The 24,435-nt window shown below is 42.9% G+C and overlaps 1 protein-coding gene across 17 annotated transcripts in view; it reads right to left on the bottom strand.

Annotated features, from left to right (window-relative positions):
- Positions 1-24,435, bottom strand: part of LOC111243391 (phosphatidylcholine:ceramide cholinephosphotransferase 2-like) — a 49,464-nt gene that overhangs the window by 11,169 nt on the left and 13,860 nt on the right. The window contains exons 1-3 of one of the 17 annotated variants that reach the window (XM_086986408.1): positions 11,738-11,756; positions 4,990-5,101; positions 4,685-4,751 (exon numbers count right to left, since the gene is read on the bottom strand). The exons of 1 other annotated variant lie outside the window; for it this stretch is intronic. Coding sequence is in view for 2 of the 16 variants with exons in the window: in XM_022788877.2 (XP_022644612.1) it covers positions 4,488-4,499 (12 nt within the window). In the remaining 14 variants the exon portion in view is untranslated. 15 more of the 17 variants (XM_086986660.1, XM_022788882.2, XM_086986608.1 and 12 more) reach the window with 15 other exon arrangements.

Raw genomic sequence — 24,435 nt, 5'->3', positions numbered from 1 at the left:
ACAATGGATCTAGTCTTATTATGAATTCGATTTTATGTTTCGTGACACAACACTGAACCATGATGTTCCTGCACGCCTCTTTAAGCGAAATGTGTCCGCTTCATTTTAATGCATTGAGCCACTTCTTTTCATCGACAGTTGACTGCCGAGTCAGAGAGTCAAGCAAGGCTGATCGCGGCTCGCTTCCGTTGCTCGGACCTAGCGCCTAGACGCGCTTTTCTATGCAGAGCGATGCTAGTAGAACTAGTTTGTTTCATCCGAGTCTCTGAAGTAGCAGTTCATCCATTGGATATGCGTGTCTCGCGTAGCTGTTCTACATACAGTTCTAATCTTCTGTCTCATAGCAATCTATAATAGCCCACAAAATGAGAATGCTAATGAGAGACAGAGCGGAAGATCGAGGCAGATCCCGTTTGCGCCTTCACTTTCACATACATCCATCTTCCTGATGCTGTCCTGATTATACAAACCGACATTATATAGTGATAAAAGAATAACAGCGCAATAACAATTCCTCACGTGGCTTGTGTACAGCACAGGATTTACCGATAAATCTCTGCTACTCTGAATTTGATGCAGTTACAGTGTAGCCGTTGGTTGTTTGCTGCTTGGCCACGGCAGACGGCCGGCGCTGCATAGACACTCAAAGGCAACATAACTTCTACAAAGAACATGCAGGTAACTGTAACAGAGCAGCTGTAGGGTGCAAAGGAAGCGAGATCAGCAGGGCCGATTGCGTGACATTTGGTGCTATTCGTCTGTACCTGCGTAAAGTGCCTGATCCAGGCCACGACTTAGAGTGAGCGATAGCAGCTTCCGGCCAGTCAATACTCAGAGAGCCAATGTCGTACCAGAAGCAGCTGCGATTTCTAGTTTCATAAAGGAGACCTTACACTTCGTTTTCTCCCTAATTCCACCAGTATCAACCTTAAACGTTCGCAACTGCTACAACGAATAACTGTTACCGCTTATGCAGTAACGCTAGCAGTGGCTCGCGCCTACCACACATCGCTTCTGGCGCGTCTAGCGTCATCTCATCCGCAGCGTCACTGACCGACCGACCGACCGACCGACCGATCGACTGATTCCTTGTCAAAGTCAGTGTCTGTTCACAGACACAGATAAAGCATTGCCTTCAATTGACCTCGCTAGATGGTGCCGCAGGTTTAATAGCACCCCGAAAACATAACAGATGGCGAGGACCAGATTTTCTGTGTGTGCTGTCATTGGTTCGTTAGCTGCCATTGGTCATGACCACACAACAACGAACTTGAAAAGGAAGATACGAGAAATAAATAAATGGGGCGAAAACGACGATACAAAAGATCGAGGACGAAAGAGTTGTTTCAACAAAAATAAGATATTTATTATTATTAAATATTCTAGGCAATCCACTTACTTAGATATTTTAAATATACTAAAAATGTGAACGATTATACTGGGTTTAGCCTATAATTGCCGCTCTTGGCGCGTCAGCAAATGACAGCGCTGTTAGAGGAACAGTGGCGACCTCTATTGAGGCGTAAAACTCAGAGAGACGGGGACGGTGGAGTCGATAGAGAAGCGGTCAGTCTAATGTCGTTTTTCTAGATCCTTCCAGGTCAGTACAATGCAATCCATTGTGTCTATCGGTAGGAGTTGTCGATTGGCATCGATTTGACCTCACGATAGCAAATCCACAGGTGTATGTTGAAACGCAGAAATTCACACATTCCATATCACTTGATGACATACACAAACACAAAACACTCTGCTGGCCGATACCATAAGAGAGCGGTTGCTAGGCCTTTTCTGCTTAGCGATCCACTATAGGTAACCACACAGAACAGACGCACCTCTGAAATAAAGCCACTTCTTCCCACATATTACAATAGTCAACAGACAATTCGTGTTTTAGAGGGGCGAAGGACAGCAAAGTGCTGAATAAAATGTTACCACCGCTATCAACTGCCAGGCAACCTTGCCACCCATCGATTGCAGCGGTCGTTATCTTTGCCGTTGTTGTGGTTCTAAGCAGCAGCTGAATTGGTTGTTAGGATGATCAGTTGCAGTACCAAGTGAGCGGTATTGGCCTCTGACGGAATCCGTACATTGCCACCCAACAGAAACCCAACAAATTTGACATCGGTGCGAGCTGCTAATAGGCCGATCGACAGGCCCACAACAGACAGCGAACGATCGAGCGGCTGTAGATAGGCAGAAGTCAGGGTCGCGACAGACAACGACAAAGCCAAATTGAATGTCACGCTAGCTTGAGAGTTCACTGCGTGCTGCTTACATCGACGTCTGTCAGACGCGCAGCGAACTAGCAAAACACAAGTTGAATAATGACTACTATGGCCGCTGTTGTTGATGGTGCTATCGACGTCGCTGCTGAGCCGACTGCACCTCGTCCATAAGGTACCTACTTCTAGTTTCTAGAAACAGTATCGTTGACAGGTTCCCAATCTTCTTCGTAGCAGCAGTGTGAACAGTGAGTGGTTTCAGTCCGTGCTGCTGTTACTGCTGCCTCGAATTCAGTTGCTGCGGTCTATGCCATGTCTGTTACGGTAAGCGGCAGCGGCTGTGACTGCTGAATTTTATCTGGACTCTTATAGTTAGGTCGCTCGTGAACAAGTTTGGTCGCTACTAGATTGTTGTTCTATATTTCGCCTTTATACTGGAATGCTGCTTCCATTACCACATTCGATGCACTCAGCCGTTCCCTGGCAACTTACCCACAGATACGCAAACACGTCCAGCAGTAACCGACTACAAGCGCCCGCCAATGTCACAGCGAAAAATTAGTTTTGTGCGGTATAACTTACACCTGTTGTCTGCCGCTCCAGCTATTGTTGTCGACGCTATCGGCACATCCCTCCCCCCCCCCCCCCCCCCCCCACGCTAAGCGGCTTTCTCGACGCGGCCGCAACAATCGCACTGGGAGGCAAGATGGTGGCCCTATTTAACAAGGACTAAAACTAAAGGGAAACGGCTAGCACCTAAAGCCTACTCTGTCTTATCAAGCTACAACACCTACTGCCACTCTAGTACACCAGAGTCGTACAAATAAGCCCGATACTTCTACTATACCGATCCCGTGCTTACTCCACTAGCAATAACACTTAGTCGACTTATCGACGAATTTATGTAAGACAATTACGACTTTGTTAGAGCAACGCATCGATAATTTGTCCTTAATATTATTGCGATTATTACCCTGACAAGTAAAGATGACTACTGCAGGTCTTATCAGTACATGATAATTCTATTCATGATGACTCATACGAACACAATTAGAGGTGAGATTTCAAAGATAGTTTTATATTTGCGCGTCCGTCAGTCTACTACATATTATAGTCCGTTTAAAGTAGTCGGTTAAAATAAGTACCTACAGAATTTAAACGGTGGAAACAGAGGTCAGCTAGGACAAGGAAAACCGACTATGTGTCCAGCGGTAAAATGTCAAAGGACAATGCATATCGTGGATTGACCTGCCAGGCGAAACTTGCCATGTAAATTCGAGCAAGAGCTGCCCCGAGTATCTACTGTGCATGCCTGCTAAGACGCGACAAACCTACGCACGAGATGAAATGAAAAATTGGCATTGACTTGTCAGGTTCATACAAAGACGCTGAGTGACATAGCTACGGCTAACGTCTAGGAAGTTTTTGAGTGGGCTTACCATGTCTGCCGATATTATTCTGCTCTTAAAAGACTGTAGGCAACAAATACACACAGGGTCATATGTGTGTGTATTCCTACGCGGCCCCCTAAGTGAATTTTTCCAAATTTTGGCGGCCCGATTTCTAACACACAAATTCGCGGCCGCATCTAAATCTACTCGCCCGTCTTCTCTACAGCTTCGCTCGCACTAAACAGGCGCAGATATGACGCTCGTTTGTTGTTGTAACATCAACTATCTAAATGGCTTCTGCGATGAACACCGAGGAACAAACGCTCGGCACTATCACCATCAGAGTAACATCATCATTAACATCACTGCCGACGCCGCCATCACCGACACTCATGCTGAGCTGTCAAGCGGCCCAGGAAATGAAGGACGCAGCTCATCGTATCCACAGGCAAACAACAGATCAGCCACTAGAGCAAAAACAAGTGACAAAAAAGCGATCCGGCAGGCATCTATGACGAAAGAGGCGCGACGAAGACGAAGTTTGGAAACACAAAGCGATGCTAAAGAACGGTAATAACGTTGCCGCCGCCGCCGATGATGATGATGACTACAGTCGATGATTTTTAATGAAAAAATACGTTCGGGTGTGCAGCCGATGATTTTCAGCCGCCAGACCAGAACATAGAAAGAACTCGGTGGCGAGAGGCTACATACTGCCTATCTAGCTAAGACACGAGATAGCAGACGGATAGAAGACCAGACGAAATAAAGAAGTAGAAAATAAACAGCACCATGTGCGTGTCTTTAGCGGACAGACACGACGAATTAGCATTTACTTAGATGAAAAAACGAAAAGTTCAACTATACTAACGTTGTCACTCATTACTATGTTGGATTTACCAATGATTTCTAGCAGGGGTCGTTTGATGATTTGTTAACACAAACAAAGCACTTCCACCACGTAGGGGCCGCTGCTTTTCATAGCACTAGCAGCAGTAATACTAACACAGTGGCAACTAGCAGCTACAAAGCAAAATACTAGAATGTAAAACTCTAACAATAACGTACCTGAATACCACTTTAGCTCACGTCAGCCACGATGATAGGCATTGCGTGACAGATAACGCACCACGCCCTACGACAATGGCAACGATAGACGTTTTAGTAAAGCTTCAGAAGCGTCGTCAATGAAAAACGATTAATCCATTGCGTTCCACTCATTATCCATAGTTTTGCTGTTTGCTGATATGGAAGACACTACTAGAATTATTGTGTGGTTTAGGAACAAACAAACAAACAAACAAACAAACAAAAAAGAACAAGATGCCTTGCGACAGAAAAGCCAGGCATTTAATAGAACCTGAAGTACTTACTTGCCTGATCTGCAATGGCACTGATAGGCGCGGAGTGGCTCACGGTTTTCTTTCTGTTACCCGCTGGTTCGCATATGAAGTGCCGGAACGGTCTCTACGGTAACCGTAACAACTACAGTGGCATTGGGCAAAAATCGTAAGCAATTTTCATGTTAGCTCTTTTGATTAGACGTGGCAAATCTATTAAGTGTTTGTTCCAGTTCAGGAACGGAACCAACTAGTACATGAGAAGAAGGTGCCGAGATCGGATGGGTATTTCAGTCGTTCGAGGCCTCCTTTTCTTTTACACCATCTTCTCCTTGAAGGCGTTAAGGTCAGGCGAGAAGAAGCCGACGTTCGAAAGTAGCCAGCCACCGAGCGACTTACTAACTAACGTAATTGTTTGTATTTAAATGCTGCAATCATCGAAAAAAACGGCTCGTCACCTGCAGCTATCGTCACACAAACGGTTCGTGGGAGAGAGCATAACACCAGCAATAGACGCGAGCGAAGCAGCTCAACAATCATCATTTCCGATAATTTGATAAGCACACGGTTGCAGTCGAGAGCTGGCCATAAACAAATAGCAATTTACCGCTTAAGAGATACTCTGTCTACTACGTACAGTCATGGTGCAGAACAACATCATCCTCTATCGCCAACGTATATATACGCAAGGCAGTCAGACCTAAGATCACCAACGGTACAATGACCACATCGTAATACTTCAACATAGCCCCGCCGCCCTATTCTCAACGTTATCGTTGTAGGCCCGCATAAAAAGTAACAACTTCTGTGAGTGTGCCGGCGGCAATGGCGAAAAATTGTATTTTTTTCTCGCTCGGGCGCTGGTGCTTCCTTAGCGACAGATTCGTGGAGAGGGTCAATGGATCATGCCAGCTTACATTGCTGCCATTCTGGCGTGCGGACATGGTAGCGACACCCACACGGGGCACAGTGGCGCGCGCTACATCGAATTGCTCAGTTGATTCGGTCGTTTGTTGTCTGGCCGTACCAACTAACGTAAATCGAAGTAAAGATGACTCAAACGCTGTGGATAGGTGTGGAGCAAAGGACAGGGTCGCTGTATTTGCCTTTTGAAGAGGAGCACGGGAGTAAAGACTTGATAATGATAAGCGATACAGCGTTGTCGATCCGCGCGAATTTACTAGTACCACTAACAGGAGGAGCAGCGAGTGGGCTCTGCAAGTTGACGTAGCCGCTGCGTTGCCACCTCCATGACAATCTCACTCCATCGATGAGTAATCCTCACTGACTAGCCACTCTCAACCCTATCCAATACTACTAATACTGTACACATTTCTGCCTTACTGTGACGCACGTAGCGTCCTGAGTGAAATAGACGTCAACTGGCGATTGTTTGCCGACAAGAGCGCCAACTACGGCTTGTCGTCGTTATTCTGTTTACTGGCCGTCCCCTTTACTCAGTGCATTCATTCATTACATAAACGCATAGGAAGCTAGCATCTGTCCACATTGAGCATTATCTACAATCGAACAGTTTCACGCACGTCTCCGGACCCAGCCGACAGCATTCGGCTTTGTTTGTTTATCTATGGTACAACAGTTGCCGTTCTGTTGACGCTGTTCTCTCGGCGTTCGACTGGAGCATCGCTCACTTGTTCGATCTGAGCCAATAATTAAACTAAATCGTTCCATGCGATCGAAGCTGAGCAGTTGAGTTGGTCTTTGTGATCGATTGTGCTTAGCCCCAGCGCTGCAGTAGCTAACTTTTTTGCCCTCTGTAGCGTTTTGTTCCTCCAGTTCGACGTCGATCGGCAACATTAGCAATCGGTTCCTGGATTGAAATGACGAAGCGGACAGAGGGCTGTACGGGGAAAGAAAAGAGGACTGACGTACGTACGTACGTACGTATTGAGCTGTTTTCCGCGAACAACGAGACTGCGCTACAAAAAGCTATGCCTGTAAGTCGGGCCCGTTCCAACGAACTATACAATATCGATCGATTTCTACTTGCTGGCATCTGCCATCTCGTCAGCTTATTTCCAAAAGGAAGGAATGCCAGGAAAAGTATAAATATAAAAGGACGATTCTCTGAACAGAACGAAACAAGGCAAAATTCGGTGACAGAGGAAAAGAGAGAGAGAAAAGCCCGTTTGCAATTGACGGCTACAACAATGCGTCTAGTCAATCCACAGCCGAGCTATTGAGATCCTCGTTGGCTGTGGCTGACGAACGAAAGAATAACTGCCGCAATCGACGGAGCTTAGCTCAGATTTCCTTGTATCATTAGTCATCATCTGATGTATCAGACACAGTATTATCTCGCTGTGTGTAAACGCATACACTGTGCGTCCATCTACACGTAATGGTACTCAGCTAGCGCTCCGCTGGCGAGCGTCGTCATATCTCGCTGCTTTTGTTGTTATTTCTATTCTGATGGGCGACGTCTTCGTCATCGTTTTACGAAAGACGCTGCCGCTGTTACACCTCGAATTTCAGATCTGGGATAAGTAGATAGTGGGTTAAAGTATAAAGATAGTATTCTACTATGTGAGTCGTGTTATGTTACAATACTCCACCACAATGACAAGAACCCAGAGAACTAACTACATCTTTCATCAACTCGAACCTGCCAGTGTCATATCAGATTTTGCCAAAGGTCAATTGAAAGTCGGCTGCTCGTAGATGAGACGTTAGAGCTGCGATTAAGATAATTTCGAGCAAACTTAAAGATCTGACTTAAAATTTCTCTGACTGAAAAAATATGCGAACGTAGTTTTCTTGTTAGTGTTCTGTAAACCCAAATTTAATACCAGTTGCATCAATATACGGCGTAGCTTGAAAAACATTATACCACTTTTTGTTAAATTAATAGCACACGATAGCGCACACGTTTACAACAAATAGTGGTCGAACTGTGACCGTCACCAAGGCAGCCACTAGTAGTTCAGAACGGCGGTATCCAAAATGAGAGTCTTTCGTTACCTTGCTGGCTCTTGTAGCTATTTACTTTGCGTGGTGGTAAAAATAAATTTTCTCTCGTCAGTTCGACCGCTAAGCAATTATCGAACGACGCCTAATCCCGCTGCCGTGAAGTGCCGCAGGCAGGCAGGCAGGCAGGCGAGACAACAACAACAGAATCTGAAGACCACGCCATCATCATCATCCGTGCTTCATACGTGGAAGCCGTCATTGTCGGAATGACGAAATCACACCAGAGGTAGCAGCATTACTTTTCTGACAATTTTTTCTGACGATAGAAACGATGACGCACATAATACAACATAACCGGCGTTGACCGTGAAAGCGAACGATGGGAGAGGTACACGTGCGTCAAGAACCCTGTGAGTTACTGCCTCCTTCAGCTTCTTAGATATAAGGATAGATTTATGTACAAATATAATACAGTATAATAAGCTTGCTGCTCCAGGCACATATGTCGAATATGCAACGCGTTTGTTTTCTACCCTAACTTACCTGTCGATCTACAGAAAATCAAGTATGGGTTATATCAATAATAATAACAATACTAACAACAACATACAGTGTGACGAGTAATCTTGCAAACGCCTCCAGTAGAAACAGAAACGATTATTACTACTATGACATCAGACATATGATCAAAGACAAAATACAAGCGACCTTTGCTAAAACGAACATGTCTCGCATAGTTCAATAAAATACTTTTAATCTTCACCATCGATAAGTCATCATTATTATTACTACATTTATATATATTGTATATTAGTTGCTAAGCTTCTCATGATATATTTGTTGTTCACGTACGGTTGATTTTTCTGCCTACGAGGTGGTCTTCATCAACGTGAGGACGTTTCTCCTTCTCCTTGTCGAAGTATCGATGTGCGCAAACGGAAGATTTTGCAACTATAAGCCAGTCTATTTCGTACGCAATAGAGCTGCAACAGCAGATGCCTATTTCTGAGAAGTGCATCAACAGTACCTACCGTTCGACTAAGCGAGTGAAGCAGTGCCTTCCGCACATAACTCTACCACTGGCCAAACCACTTCCACCATCGATTTCTGCGTTAATTACCTTATCATTATCCGTACTAAAGTGTGAAGTATGTTCAATAGAAACGGTTAGCAGCCTCCCCGGCAGCAGCAACACTAGCGATAACCACAAACTGGCTAGACAAAGAACTTACTAGTTCACCTGTTGCAGTCTAGATGGGCCTGACTTCTGCCCGCTGGTGACTTGCTAACGGAAAATGCTCTGTTTTCTTTCTCTCACGTTGCGTCGCGACTAGAAACCACACCTGGGCAACTCAAGATGGACAAATAGGTAAACTTCATCGTATGTTTTAGCACTGAGGCCGTTTTACAGAGTCATCATGCGTTACTGAAAAAACAAGTGCGACAGGCCGCTGTACACACACGAATTCCTACGAACGTATAAATGCTTAAACACACACTCGTTCCCAGCTATAAACGACAGCGGGGTCGTGTACCCGTGGGCCAACTGCCAAGAACCAATGAGAAGGTTAAACGGTTTTAGACCAGAATTTCAATCCACGGGTCGCTGAGCGTCTGTGGCCATTTGGTAATTTTTTTTTCGCTGAGGAATCCGAGCCGGCTTAAGGGCCTGAAAATCTCCACGAAAAAGGAGTGAAGAGACAGCCAAGACCGCGAAAGGATACGCAAATATACAGTATGATCTCTGCCATCATTAATACATAAGCAAAACAATATAATAGGTAAGTTTCAATAATATAGAAATATGAGCGATCGGAAAGAATGCGCGCCGCAAGTTGCGCACGAACGAAGAGACGTCATGAACGAGAGGAAAAATCGGTGCAGATGAGGTGATACAGCAAACCAATACGTGGATAATTAAAATAATCCTGCCATATTTTATAGTTGGACAGCCCGCATACAGAACGAGATGTTTTCTAGATGTTGACAGATTATTAGAAGGATCGGAGGATATGTAGAATAGCTTAAGGCTTCAGGTCGTATGGAGATACGAGGTGTAAAGAGCAGCAAATTCGTCCGTGTAGTTGACATAAAGGCGCCCATAAAGCTTCCTATTTACTTTATTTAAATTCACTGCGAATTTACAAGACAATAAGCATGGTCGAACGTCCTACTCGACTATTATAGAAATGATGTGTGACCGAAACGTCTCTTGGCATCCAACCGGCTACACTCTGGCGAGATGATAGTCAGACAACGCGCTTGCCAGACCGTTCAAAGGCTTTAAATATAATTTAGTCATGTTATCAACAAAGAAACTCGCTAGATCTGCATAGCGAACGGTTCCACGCGTTAATCCTTCCCGAAGTAAGGAAGCGCTCCGCGTAGCGTAGCCAGTAGACGTATTGCGTGCGGCACACAGGAAATTTGCTGAAGTTAACGGGAGAAAGCACCCTGCAGTTTTATCCCAAACATTTTACTAGACACACAGATTCTATCATCGAGGCCCCTTCGCCACAGGCCACAATGCCAGCTTCATCTAATGATGTTGTACTAGGTCAAGTTGGCTAGCTATTGGCATGTATACCGTGCGCGCATACACGCTGAATGAATGCAAACTTACTTTACCTGAAAACAAAGTTTTTATCTGGCATAAAAACAGGCTTCAGAGCTTACTACTAGACGAAAAGCAGAGTCGGGTTTTAGAGATGTTATAACAACTCCACAAACCATAAACACTATCGAACCTTGGCTAGTCGCAAGATAAACGGCAGACATGAATAGTACATGAAATTTAGATTATATGTAACTTCGAAAAACTCGTATCCTTAGATGCCATGTGTGCCTCGAAACTTAGCGGCTAAAGCAATTGATACTGACTGTCAAAGATATGCTGGAGAACCACAATTTAATTCCAGCCAGCATTTTCACACTTCAATGAAGTGAGAACGTCAGGGTGATACTCTGCTTGATTATGACACGAGTAACGATGCATGGACAAGTTTCTTTGGATATTTCAACCAGTTCAAGCTCAAAACAGCTGAAACTTCGTGCATTTTACATGCACGAGCATGCATGTGCAAATGCAACAGTTGCAATAAGAAAAAAAGACCTAACATTTCAACAATACGCCATTCGTCCCATCTCATTTATCGTTAACATTTCCAGCTAAATTGAAAACCCAAAATGTATAACAGAACCCTGTGGGGAACCCAATTAATTGAGGTATAATAAACCACTTCGGAGGCGTATAGTTATAAATAATAGGAACAAAGCGTCCTACAGCTTTGCTGTAGATACGTCTCGTCAATAGCCCTGTTTGCGGTTATTTCGAAGAGCGGAAATGTTTTTTGTACGTTAATGCCCGACTGCGTCCGCCGCCGCGGATGATCATAGTTGCGTTAAATACACAAATGTAGATAGGGTGTCGTTGTCACAATATATGTTTGTAGTCCATATGATTTTGATGATTCAATCACCTGCTTTAAAACGTGCAAGATATGTGATAGAATCCTAGAACGGCCAGAAGATTTATTTAGAGATGCTAAGTTTCCAGCATAATGGCATCAATTACGTTCACAGTAGTCTCGGCTAAACCGTTGTCTATCAGGCTATACGAGTGCTTTTCATATTGTCATCGGATGTAGATACAGGTAACTTTACATACAAAGGACAATTTCGAAACTACAGAAAGCAACAGCGTAGCAGAGATCACATTCGAAAAATTGTTAGCCTTCGAAAAAGCTCGGGCAAGCAGCAGGGATTAGCGTCTACCACTGGGCATTATAAGAGTAACCCTTATAAGTCTAAAAACCGCCATTATAAGGATATAAGCACACAAGTTGCTCACCTGATCATCCAGCCAGCTAGATAGCATAAACATTGCCAACGAATAACAGCAGAATCTTGATAAAGGTTAACTGAGGTATCGATATTTTATCGTGACGCTATTACTTGCGGCAGTGTTTACGTTGTAGAGCTAAACGGCTTGGAGCCGAACGAACTTTTGTCGGCCGTTGCCCAAATGATGATTACATTTCTCTATGGCTCGATGGCAAGCACCAGATCCCATTAGAATTGAGGCGATGTGACGTCCTGCTTGACGTCCACTTCATGAACGTATCACACTTTCTCTGACGAACATGCGGCTCCTCCTAACGTCCACTATCCTTCTGCTGCCAACCAATGAATAAATGCGGGTCCTACTCATCAACAGAAATAAATGGGCCACTGCAGCCATTCCATAATCTGGACAGTGTGAATGTGAAGTGTTTTCATCTACTTCAGTAGATGGTGGAACGTAGCGGACCTCTGGAACGTAGCAGCGTCATTCTAAAGTATCGAAGGCATTCATCCCATTTACTCGTGTACACTATTAAATAATACAACGAGTAAGGATCAGTGACGTTATCGGCGTGTAGAATTACTATATATTTGTCTATCTTTAGCCTTTAATTTCAAATCTCAGATGGCGATTTTTCCCTTATAGTACGGTTAAGGAACGTAGCTTACTCATTGTTCTATCATAGGATTTATTGCGAGTGCTGCTGTGCTTGCATGATAAGAGTAGACAGGTAAACGACAAATGTAATTGTTGAAGGTTTTTAGCGAGAATAATTTTCCCCGATAGCAACACTGAGGAACTTATCTGATTAACTTTTTCCGATGTCTTAAAGTTTCCCATATGCTCTATTTTTAGTTCGAGTCTTGCACACGTTACCTACACGTTTGACTATTTTTTGGAGATTACTGTCGAAAGTTGAATGCCTAAAAAAGCCAATAGTCACCATTATATACTCGACAAGTCAACTAAGACTAAAACCGTCGCAGTAGAGTTCAATAGTCAGGTATAGAATCGATATGTTGGATAGTCGTTGCACAGTAACAGTGGTAACATGCATAGCGTGCGATTCCTTTCCGCTGCCAATGCCTCAGATCCGAACAAACAATAGGGAGCCACTTAACTTACAGCATTTTGCATCATACATATAGCTCCAGTCGGAAAGTTTGCGGTTCACTAAAGGGATGTTAGCTACAAACAACCCGCTGGTGTAAGGCTGTAGACATGGGCATATATGAACATCGATTTTAACTAAGGGGTTTTATATTTATTTCATTACTAATAACAAGTGTTTCATGTGACCATGGTAACCAGCCAACGCTTCGTCGCGTGGGCTGAAATACTGTACCTCACCTACACTGGTATCTCTTTCCGGGTTCGAGGCCTCTTTCGTCCGGCGTCCGAGTCGGCCATTGGCGGACGCCATAGTTTAATATATGACAAAGTCGGTCTTCACCTAACGTGATATAAGCCACATGGGCGAATCGAAAATGTAGCTCTCCTGTAGTTAGCAGGCGAACCGCCACCTTCAGCAGCGCTATATAGAGTAGAATATGCTGTAGGTGCACAGCCGGCATATGCACAATGGTGACCGATTGTGAGCAACAAAGCCATCATTCATTATCTAACAGCTGCTGGAAAACGTTTCATTGGGAAGCTGAGGCGGCCACAACTGTATCCCCACTGCATGACAGCGTTGGACGGGAAAAACGTATGGAACTTCAAGATATGGACTGTTTTATAGCAGCCGAACACCAGCAGTAGTTATCCCGGAAAGTATTGAAGAAAGTAATGAAAAAAAAAAAAAAAATGTACGTACAATGCACCTGTAGAATGAATGCTAATCGTGCGCATCTCAACCAAAAAATTCAACCATGAGGGTTCACTCTGAAGTATGTTTTTTTTTTTCGTTGTTGCATCGAGTTCTTTTCTTCCAGATAAGAAACAAGTTGATTTACCTTTCTGTGTCGAGTTAAATCAATTTAAAGATTCTGCGTATAATGCGGATTAAACTTCACACCTACGGCAAATTCAGTTTGATGACATCACTGTATGTAACAATACGATATTGCATGTAGAATGTTTTTCAGCCCGATGCATTCATGAGCAGGAAAATGCTTTTAGGCCTTCGTCCTGTACCTATAAATCATCCAGCCATCAAACGACGAAACGAACCGGCACTTCGATTAGAACGGACTGATTTGAGAACATAGCCTACTAACCTACCGGTTGATGTGAATAGGCGTCAACAATGGAGGTAAGGTCGAAGAAAACAGACAAAATCATGAAAGAAACATCACCAACTGTAAAACATAAGAAGCTCTGTCGGAAAGGGGCAAAATAAGAATTATCATTATATAAGCCAATTTTTACCTTTCTTATTATAAAATATATAAAAAAAATAAATATAATAAACAAAAAAATACGTATGTTAGCCTTGAATCCTACTGGAAAACCACTTCTTCTATTAAAATATTTCTTCGCAGCTACTTTTTACAGAGCAGTATTAACAGTATTAGTGACTGTCCCGTTGGAGTCATTTTCCCCATCGAATTGACTGCCACCTGCAGCCACGGAGTTACGCCATATTTGCTAGGTCACCTCTTCGCCGATAGACGTTACCATTTTAGGCCATTTTTGGCCAAAAAAAAACGCTTGCCCCGCCTAAACGGTAACCAAGACTATTAGTGTGGTAGCAAAGAACCCAGTGTATATATCACATAACATATTGAGAGTCTCACAGGTTTTGCGCTGTGTGTGCGTTCAGTCGATAAAGATACTGGTCCAATTGGTCCATTTGCGAGCGAAGCTATGCTTTTCACCGAATTCATTACCAACAATACGCATTGACAATGTATATTGTTCGCTAAAACAACGGACACATGCTGAGTTACACTTTTGCCGCTTGTTTTAAGCAACGCTCTACAATATCAAAAAGGTCTAGCTTTCCTAATAAAAAAATTACAGCTGCCAGAATGAGTCTTCCATTTATTATGCTTGAAAATAGAAAAAAAAAACCGCTTGAAAAATATTTTTACATGATTGTATCACTGTCGACGAAATCATTTCTATGTAGGACGTATCCAAATATTTGCAGAAGAAATGCGTATCGTTACCGAAACCTTTATTCTTTTCATGAAAAAAATGGGCATTGGTCGATAGCCTACCGTATTAATAAAACCTCCACATATATCTGGTTAAACCATCTCAGGCGAAACCTAGCAATGTTCCCTGAGCAACACCTCTGAGCAATTTGCAGCGACGCAGCTAAAATAGGATCAGGGTCCCGTGCAACTCCTTCAGTTAAATGCAAGCGATTTTACTCCCTCGCGTGAAGGTCCGTTTGTTTCCGCCAACCATGGGCGACCGCGTCGATCAGCTGTCTTGGATCCGAGTTTGAGGTAATGTAGTCTTGAGGGTTAGCTGGTCGGCCTGTTTATATTAGCCTACCTTCGCTGGTGTGTCTTATTCCGTGGTCGTGCACAGCAGTATTATAGAGCTTATAGTGTAAAAGGACAAGCCGAAACCATTTCTCGACGCCGCTTCACAGCAACGCTGATATGCTACAGCCGTATAGGTAATGTCCGACAAATTAGAGCGGGTATAACGGCGTTTCGGTTGTTTGCACCGTGTGATCGTCGCCGGCTATGCGCCAAATCCTCAACAAGTCTATTTGCTACAAACGAAGTACAAGTCTATACCGCACGAAGAAACGGGTCCGTCAGCTGAACAAGTCCTATCGGGAATGTGAGCTACATATGTGTCGATACGTTGCCGGCTAGCGTGTAATCTTGAAGATGCCTAACGCTGTAGTCGACGTCTTTTCAAACAAAATAAGCCTTTGAAACTAGTCCTATTTGGTTTTGTTAAGAAAAAAAAAATAGCTTTTTAAAGACCGCTCACCAATAGACCATTCATATTTTATTACCGAGAATATTAAGGATTTCGTCGCCAGGCTTTCAATTACCATAAAGTAAGCTAAGTTTGAAAATAACTATGTATTTGTTTCTATGGCTTGAAATTCGCAACGTAGATCAGAGACCTCCGAGGGTTGTCCACAGCATAGAATTGTACTGGTTTTGCTAATCATGTCATATAAATTGATGCCCCAATTTGGTATAAGCAATTGAAAAATGCTCTTATTATATGAGCATATACACAGACACGCATAGGTATATATTCATGTGACCGAGTCGAATAGTCTGTAATGTCTGTCCGTTCGGTTACTCGGCCACGCATAGAGGAGTGTAGTAGCAGAACCCACTATACTATTGTTGCCCACGTTGGATTAAGTTTTTACGACGATTTTTGTTACTTTTCACCTTATCACTTTTAATATTTTTATAGCATGATGTCCGTCTTCGATCCTTACATCTGCCAGCCGGAAATTTCGGTATTAGCCTCTAACCTTTCCGTGGGCCGCAATAAATTCAGCGCAAGATAGTAAACGTTGGCTTAGCCAATACAGATTGCCCAATCGGCTACTAAAAATGATAGCCAATAGCCAGCGTAGAGTTCTCCTATTAGGTGAAAATAAAGGAGCAAACGGCGACTGTTAAGCTTTCTTGTATTCTGATATTTTTCAAGTATCATTAGTATAGTGGAGTAGCACTCACTAGTGAGTGTCAGTTGTGTGGCCCTGCGATGGACACGATACGCTTCCGTCGAACGCTTTTGTCTTCGCTCTGCGCTGTACGTCCATGTATCCTTTTCGAAACACCCACAATGCCGCCAGTTTATGCAGGCCTTCTGTACTCCACCAGCACTACTCTGCCTATTTATTTAACCAATCGAGCACGGCGAAGCAAGGCATGCGCCGCCGCTACTGAATAGCTTTTCCTGATGGACCGTCATACGAATAAGAGGCGGAGGCGTAAATTACTCCTAGGAAAAATCAGGAACGTCTAACAGCCAATGCAAAACATGATGGTCATGGTCATATCGATACATGTCATGGCCCCCACCGCTATGACGCGTCGCGGTCCCCATTGGTCTTTCTGTAGGAACAGTCAGCTACTTTTTTCACTATTTGTCGCAAACTGATTTCGGAAGCAAACGCACACAAACGTCTTTACAGCAGTTATTTTTGACGATGTCGCATTAGTTAGTTCGTTGCAGCGGGAGTAACAGATGGAAGGGAGACGTCTCGCATTTGACAAATTAGAAAAGCACATAGTACTGATGCCCGCCAGCCCGTGGTTCTGGATTCGCCAAGTCTAGCGATGCGGTGGCCGGGCTTCTAAAACTGACTGTGCACATATGGTTTGCGATCCATAGTTTGATGGCTTCGTTTCCTCTGTCCGGGATGACAATGCCAACGGGGATGGCAGTTGTACAAAGCGCAAATACATGGATAGGCCAACGTTATAGCAATGCTACCGTAGAGCGTGACTTCTTGAGAGAATGTGAGTTGTCAACAGCGGGGCCGGTAGATGGTTCATTACCATCTACCGGCCCAGAGTCAACAGAGGCAAGCAAAAGCAAATACGTCCAGATATTAACAAGGTATCAATGAGGCTAGTTATCGTTGATAGCTAACAATAATCAGATAATAATAGAATAATAATCAGCTACCACTCATAACGCTGTTTACGCATTGATCTACACAGATCACTAGTTTTCGCAGATTTTATGTTAATCAATACTGTTTACCACGCAGATAAACGAAAACGTAAATCAAGTGAGCATCAGCCACACAACACTACTTCATGACGGGTTACGCTAAGTTCCACAAGTTAAAATATGATAGAGAAAAAGAAGAAGAAGAAAAATACAATTCTGCTGGTAACATCGACGTCCAATATATGTTTGTTGTTCACAGACTGAAGTAAACGTTCAATTTTTAGCTAGACGAAGAGCCGATTATCGAATTATACGAATATTTATCGAAAGTTACACAAATACATCACTTCTATCTGTAAAACGCGCACATCGTTCTCGATAGACAGCCTTCAACAATGACAGCTAACATGGCTTATCTTCTACGTGAGCTATTCAGGCACAAAAATCATATATTACTTCGATAATAATCGTTAGCCTTAGGGTTTGCCTATTAATGCTCTCGAAGAAGTGCATAAATCATCCGGGCCTGAAACCAGGCACAGACCCACTTCGTTTCGTGTTGCAGTGCTTAATTAGTGCAGTAGTGGATGTAGAATTCGGAAGATTTATTTATTTGAAATACTTCTTCTCCCTATTGAACGTAAATAATTAGGAAGGAGTGGTTATCAGTGGCAATATCAATCACGGCAGAGAGGGGCAAGCATGATCCGTTTAGCGGCTAAATTTCAACTGAACGCAACCTACTTGGATGATAAACGAGTATATCGCTGGAAAACCATACCCATACAGAAGTACCTATTAGCAAACATATCCCCATCCCAGAACGCCGCGACAGCTTAAAGCCTCGAGCAGGATTTGTCGACAAGTCGTCAGCGAAACACTCCTTGGCGGCTTCTATCGAGTCAAGGGGACAAGCAAAATATCCTCCTGCCAGGATTGGCAACAGGAGGTGCAGACCGTTTGTTTAGCGTAGAGTACGTTCGAGCGAACGTCCCAATGACCGAAGATTTACAGCAGTGGTAAGGACGATAAGATAATATCAACAGGCGATAATGTATATGAATCTCGCATATGCATATGACTTTACGCGTCTAGTAAACAATTGCTGAGCGAATTGTTTTGAAAATAAATACTAATAAATATTATGACGGGAATTTATCATAGTTTAGGAGGTGGAGCGGACGCATCAGTGCTCATTCGGAGGTTGTCGTAGCACAGTTTCGAAAACGCCAATTGAAACGATCGAATCTAGCGAAGTTCGAAAACAAACCGCCATTATGTAACGGATTATTAATTAGCATTCAGCTTTCTAAGCAAAACATATGCTAAGGGTTGGTGTTTAATTGAACAGGTATTGATCATTCATGTTTGGCTTAAAATACACAGCCAACGACCGGATGAGAAGCGTTTACACGGACAATTACCAGATAAAATCACAAATATGATGTCGATTCAAATGTATGTCTCGTAGCACGTCGTCCTTCCTGTGACATGATTATATGCTAACTCACCGTATGAGCAGACCGATATCTGTCCAGCCGCCATACTATAAATTCATGTCGCTATGCGATACTTTCGAATTCGGAGAAATCATCTTGCATCTGTTCGTTGCACTAATGAAAACACTCTCTAACTAAATGACAGCGCACAATTATGCGCTAACTACTAAACGACCATCAACACGGTCATATAATGATAGATATAGCAGTGATGCTAGAAGAGAACTATCAATAATAATAATGAATTACACACTCATTGGCATTTATTCCCTTTTTCTATCATTTGGTCTTCAATTTTATACTGTCAGACCTCTAGGCCGTCGAGGATGTCAACGACTGATGATCATCGAACCTGCTACATACAGCCAACTCTGAGCACTCACACATACGAGCATAGGGGGCTGTTGCCGTGCTATGCTAAATGTCAGAACGCAAAGATCGTTCTGTCCCCCATCATTTGCACTATATCCAAGTAGCACGATGTAATAAAGTGTCCTACCAACGTAAAAACGCAAAAGATGTAGAGATCAACTTGACGAGTGGCTCCTTCCCTCTTTCTATGGGAAGCTATGAAAATGAGCTATGAAAATGCACAATCAGAATACCCCTTAGTTATCGGGTTAGGATAACTACTACAACCGATAGTCTCGAACTCGTCTCCTACGCACAATAGAGGGCGGACCGCATGGACGCCCCGAATTAATTTTTTGTTTCGAGACATAGGACAGGACAGTATGAAGCATCGCTTTTAACAGGCACGGGGGCATGAGTTGTAGTTACACTTAAATAAAGGATTATCATTTGGGCAATCATTTGGTGTCATTGCCTGTTGGCATAAACAATTGGAAGCCATATCTGTCTCCATCACTCATGTAGGCCTATCCCTATAGACGTAACGCGTAGAACGAGTAGCATCACTCACTGCAAGCAAATTTTTTTCTTTGCTTTTTTTTTTTTATGGGCGGATACGATATCGGCTCAAAATGTTTACGCTACTGAGTCCGAAGTCAACATGTGAATATTGAATTGAAAAAAAAAAAACAGCAATACTAGACTTCTTATTAGAAGTACTGAGAAACAATACTCGATATGACATCTGGTGTCTTCGAGATCTCGAACAATTGAAGCAGTGAGCTGACAGCATTTCATGCTAGTTCTCTATTATAGGAGGGTCTGCGCGGTTTTTCTGCTATACGGCAAGGTGTTCTGATGTTAAGAATGTATGTTTATCTTACATTATTCGCTTTGGCATTCGGCTAACAGGGTTCTTCGCTTGCTTGCCCCGTCGCTTTCTGAGAGGCTCTTATAGCACATGTAGATCGCCGTCGGCTTAGGTCCCACTAGACTAACAGCTCGTATCAACGAATCCAGTCATCAGCTTACCTAACCGACGACTGTGCCGATACCCCAGCCAACTGTGGCCACAAAGGAGCCGCAGAGCACTTTTTCGGGCTAAAAGCTAGAAACGAGACTCTTAGGCAAACCGATTCTCAGGACCATGACTTCTGATTGAATTGGCCAGGTGACTGCGACCATGTACAGCATGAATTGACGTCCAGGCTACTACAGACGACCGAGAGTTGATTTTCTTGTACTCGTTGTATCTTTTTGACTGGGAGTAAATTTTATCTATGGAGCCATATGTCAGCGTATCTCATAAAGACAATCTGTAGATGTATACAGGAAAGGATCCTGGTGAAGTAAAATAAACGTAACGGGCAGGGAGATGCTCGTAGTAGCTCATTCGGGATTGGTAAGCTCATTTGTTTCCCTTAGCATCCTAAGTCGAATTTGTGATTGAATTTTCCATTCCGAAGGCCGGACTGAACGCCGAATGTTTCATAACAGCATATTTGGTAGTATGTTTATCTTTCAATAAAAACGGAACCTGTGGTAGGATAGGTGCTATCTAAGGTTTTTGGCAATACTGAAGTATTTCCGTATTGCCAAAATATAATGTGACACGATAATTATTGATTCGCAATCTACCCATTAAGTAAATGCATCAATACAGAACAGATACTCAACTATATTTGGAGCCCACAGAAAGCATTGCTATCTGAAATGTAATGCTCCTCACGAAACGTTATAAATAACATCCGCTTACTTTGACCGAGATGTACGTAACTTATAACTTGTAACGTAAAACTATAGAAAAAAACAATAATCGTATGCAGTAATCAACCATAATTATCAGTTTACAAAGGAAATAATTCCAATAGCATTACCATATGAGCTACGTTAATACGTTTTTCCTGTGACTCGCCGTCATTGACTGACAAACGCTTTCTTAATGCCTAGAACGATTTTTCAGCTTATGCTAAAAACAATGGTTATATTATCACTATTTAGTGATGGGAGTCTCGCTTAACTAATAAGCAGATCCAGGCAATCAGATCTATGAATCTAGATTGTATTTACTCTAAGTCACCCAACTCAAAAACGTCACTCAGAAAAAGTTGTTAATCATTGCTGAAGTGTTTTTTCCTTTTATCTTCAATGGTGAGCTGCACAATTCAGTCGGTCGGTCGGTGAGCAAACATTAGACTCGTGCTCCTCTTCCACAGGAGACATTAAAAAAGCAATTTTTACATTGCGTATGCCTCTCCTAAACTGCAAGATGGTAAAAACATCGACAGACAGTACCGCTGTTCGTCGGCAATCGTTTACGAAACAGACCCAACACAAACATGGTCCAAGCTCGAAACTAATAATCTGCCAGGCTATATAAACGAACGGTACAGCGCCCACGTCGTCCGTCTTTTACGGCGATGACGCGCCGGCGGCGTTAACACATAGAAATTTATAAACATTTTCAATTCGTTGAAAAATTTCAGCGGACAGTAAAAGCGTATCATCGCTACGCAAGAGGCAGTTTACAGGAACCGAGCAAGCGTCGTAAAGATGGGTAGTGGTACCTCGAGCGGGCTTAGACGCCGTACTATTACGATAACCTACATACTTCGAAGAACTAAACTACCGAGAGCACCTGGCTCTTCAGGCCACAGGCGCAGGGTAAGCGACAATAACAAGCTAACATTAACAATAGGGCATACTCTATGATCGAGGAACACAATTGCTTTAGTCTATCTAATACATTTTGTCGGTAGCAGAAGCCAGCCCGTATATATAGGCGAAATATTAAATCAGCAAAGCTACTTCGATATGATGATAGAATAGTACATTTCAGACGACTACGAGCTTCACTTGGATGGGTATGTCTGATGACAAGCTAACAATTTTGCAGAGATTATTCATTCATCAGGACGCCAAATAGTGCCTCTAGCAGTCTGACGAATGGTGATTATTTTTATAACACATTTTCTGCAAATACCATTTGAAATACTGCTCTATGTACGGCATAAAGAAGTGCAAGATTTGAAGGTGATTACCGTAGCATGCATGAGAACGAGTCTGGAAGCTAACCTTGTCTGAAAGGACTAAATAATAGAAATCACTGCCCAGCTGAGTACAATACTGACGGACTTCAACAATACTTCACTAGTCGCCTATGAAACAAAAATAGAACAGAACAAGCGGAGGGAGCACTTGTGTTCCACGTAGAGAGAAAGTGATAGTTCAGGCTTTGATCAAGCATCCGTAAACATCAATGGGACCACTGGTGCCCTAAGCGAAAATGGTACACGTATTCGTTTTATCAGCCTTCGATCAACGCCCTTCTATTCCGTTTGCGAACGAATACGCGGCTTGTCGTACCATCTGTATGTGTATTGCCGATGATCAACGGAATCTACAAGTGTATATACAGGTCTGTATACGCCGAGCCTGTTTATAGGCTTAAAATCTACAAAAAAAAATCGCCACATTGTCTAAATAATAGACTGACGCAATTTAATAATCATATCTATCTATCTATATATATTCTATATTCATTGTCAAAAGTATGACTTTGTAGCGTAAATATACATAAATTGACTGACGAACTAAGCTTCGTATTGTGTTAAACGGTCCTTGTAATTCTTTATAATAATATTTACCTATATCCGTGATCTCGCTCGGGAATCGCGCTCAGATATTTATTCACGTGTGTGTGTTTAACACGACACGGAACAGTTGCAGTGCCTGTTCTGTTTCATGTATTTTACATAAAGCCACTTTGAGCGGTGCGCTAGCCAATCAAGTTATCATGTGCCGTTGTCTCGTGACGAGCCTCTCTTTTCGTGTATGAATTTATAAAATTCTAAAGAGAACTTTCGATGTCGTTGCACCATTAATTTAGACCTTGAAAAGGCCGCCTTTATGACATCGCAATATGGATGCTATTGTCCGTATTGCTGACCCTGGCGTCTGGAGTCTGCGACGCAGAAACCCTTTGGTCTAACGCTCGTCTACAATAGATTGGTTCGCTCAATGTGCCAAACTAATCTTTCCTTGGTTTCATAAGTCTTTTCAGGTCACGCATGAAACCCTCCTATGGTAACATAACCTTCACCTACTCTGCCCTCCAACATTCATCTAGTCTCATCTTGGAAATGTTCATATTAGCTGGAACTTTCTTAGTCAATAGAGGAGTACGCTCACTAGCACCGTTTAGTTGAACCACAAGGTGAACTTAGCTAGTCTTGAAATCGTTGCGGTTCTGGCGATCAAAATGATCGGCATTTAAGACTTTTCTCGATTATTTGCAGCAAATGGTCATTTTGAATATCAGCTGTACTTAATAAAGCTAAAATCTCTTATTTCGGTTATCGCCGATACGCCGCTAGTATCATAGGCCAGTTCTGCATACGCATACATATGCTAAATCTGGACATTGTCTTATTGCGTCTTATGGCGTTTTTCCTTACAGCATGGTGACGTATTCACGTGTTTTATTTTTAGTTTCGTAGTGTACCTCTAACGGGTCCAAGTTTTGCCATAATTTCAAAAAATGTTATAGCTAAGCGAAAATATAAAACTGCTTCCGGAAACTGCAGTTACTGCCATGTAAATCACTCTTTTCAGCTTGTTGCCGTTGTCGTTGTCGTTGTTGCTTAACTATTACTAGTCGAAGGATAACATCGGTCTCGCACGCAGAAACACACGTACTAATAACAGAGACCCCAGTAGTATAATAAACAATACAACCTCTGCTGCCCACGGAACAGATTCTAAAAGCCAAACGTCGACGCACGCGTTCCCAGAAGACACGTAGCTCTTACGCGCTCTTATTTGCGCAGGACTTGTTTTGACCAGAGGCGTTTACTCGTCGTCTGCTCAACACTGGTTACTGCTCGGCTCACTAAATGGTAAAACATTTAGCTTTCGCGGATCACCAATCACACTCGATCCCAACGACCCATTTCGGTCAGTCAGGGCAAATCTCCTCTTGGGTTGCTTACTGCAATTTTTTGCGTGCGTTATTCAGCGGAGTTGTAGAAAAACGATGACCAGGCGCGTTCAACCTAAACATAGCGTTACGTTAGACCGCTCAGCATTTCCCCGATTGATTCTAGTGATGATCTATCCTTATCTCTTGGCTGAGTAGATCATCCGCCCATTGACTTTCACAGTACAATGTGCACAAATCACATAGGGCTAAATAAGTAGTGTTTTTAAAGCAACAAAACAAATGGCGTAAGAGTATCTAAAAAACGAAAGCTAGATACGTACATATTTACAAATTTAACGGTTATTATATATATA

This window comes from Varroa destructor, unplaced genomic scaffold, assembly GCF_002443255.2.
Source record: "Varroa destructor unplaced genomic scaffold, Vdes_3.0 BEIS01000001.1, whole genome shotgun sequence".
Lineage (NCBI taxonomy): Eukaryota > Metazoa > Arthropoda > Arachnida > Mesostigmata > Varroidae > Varroa > Varroa destructor.
Note: the sequence above shows the minus strand (reverse complement) of the source record. Positions and strands in the feature narration are given on the sequence as shown.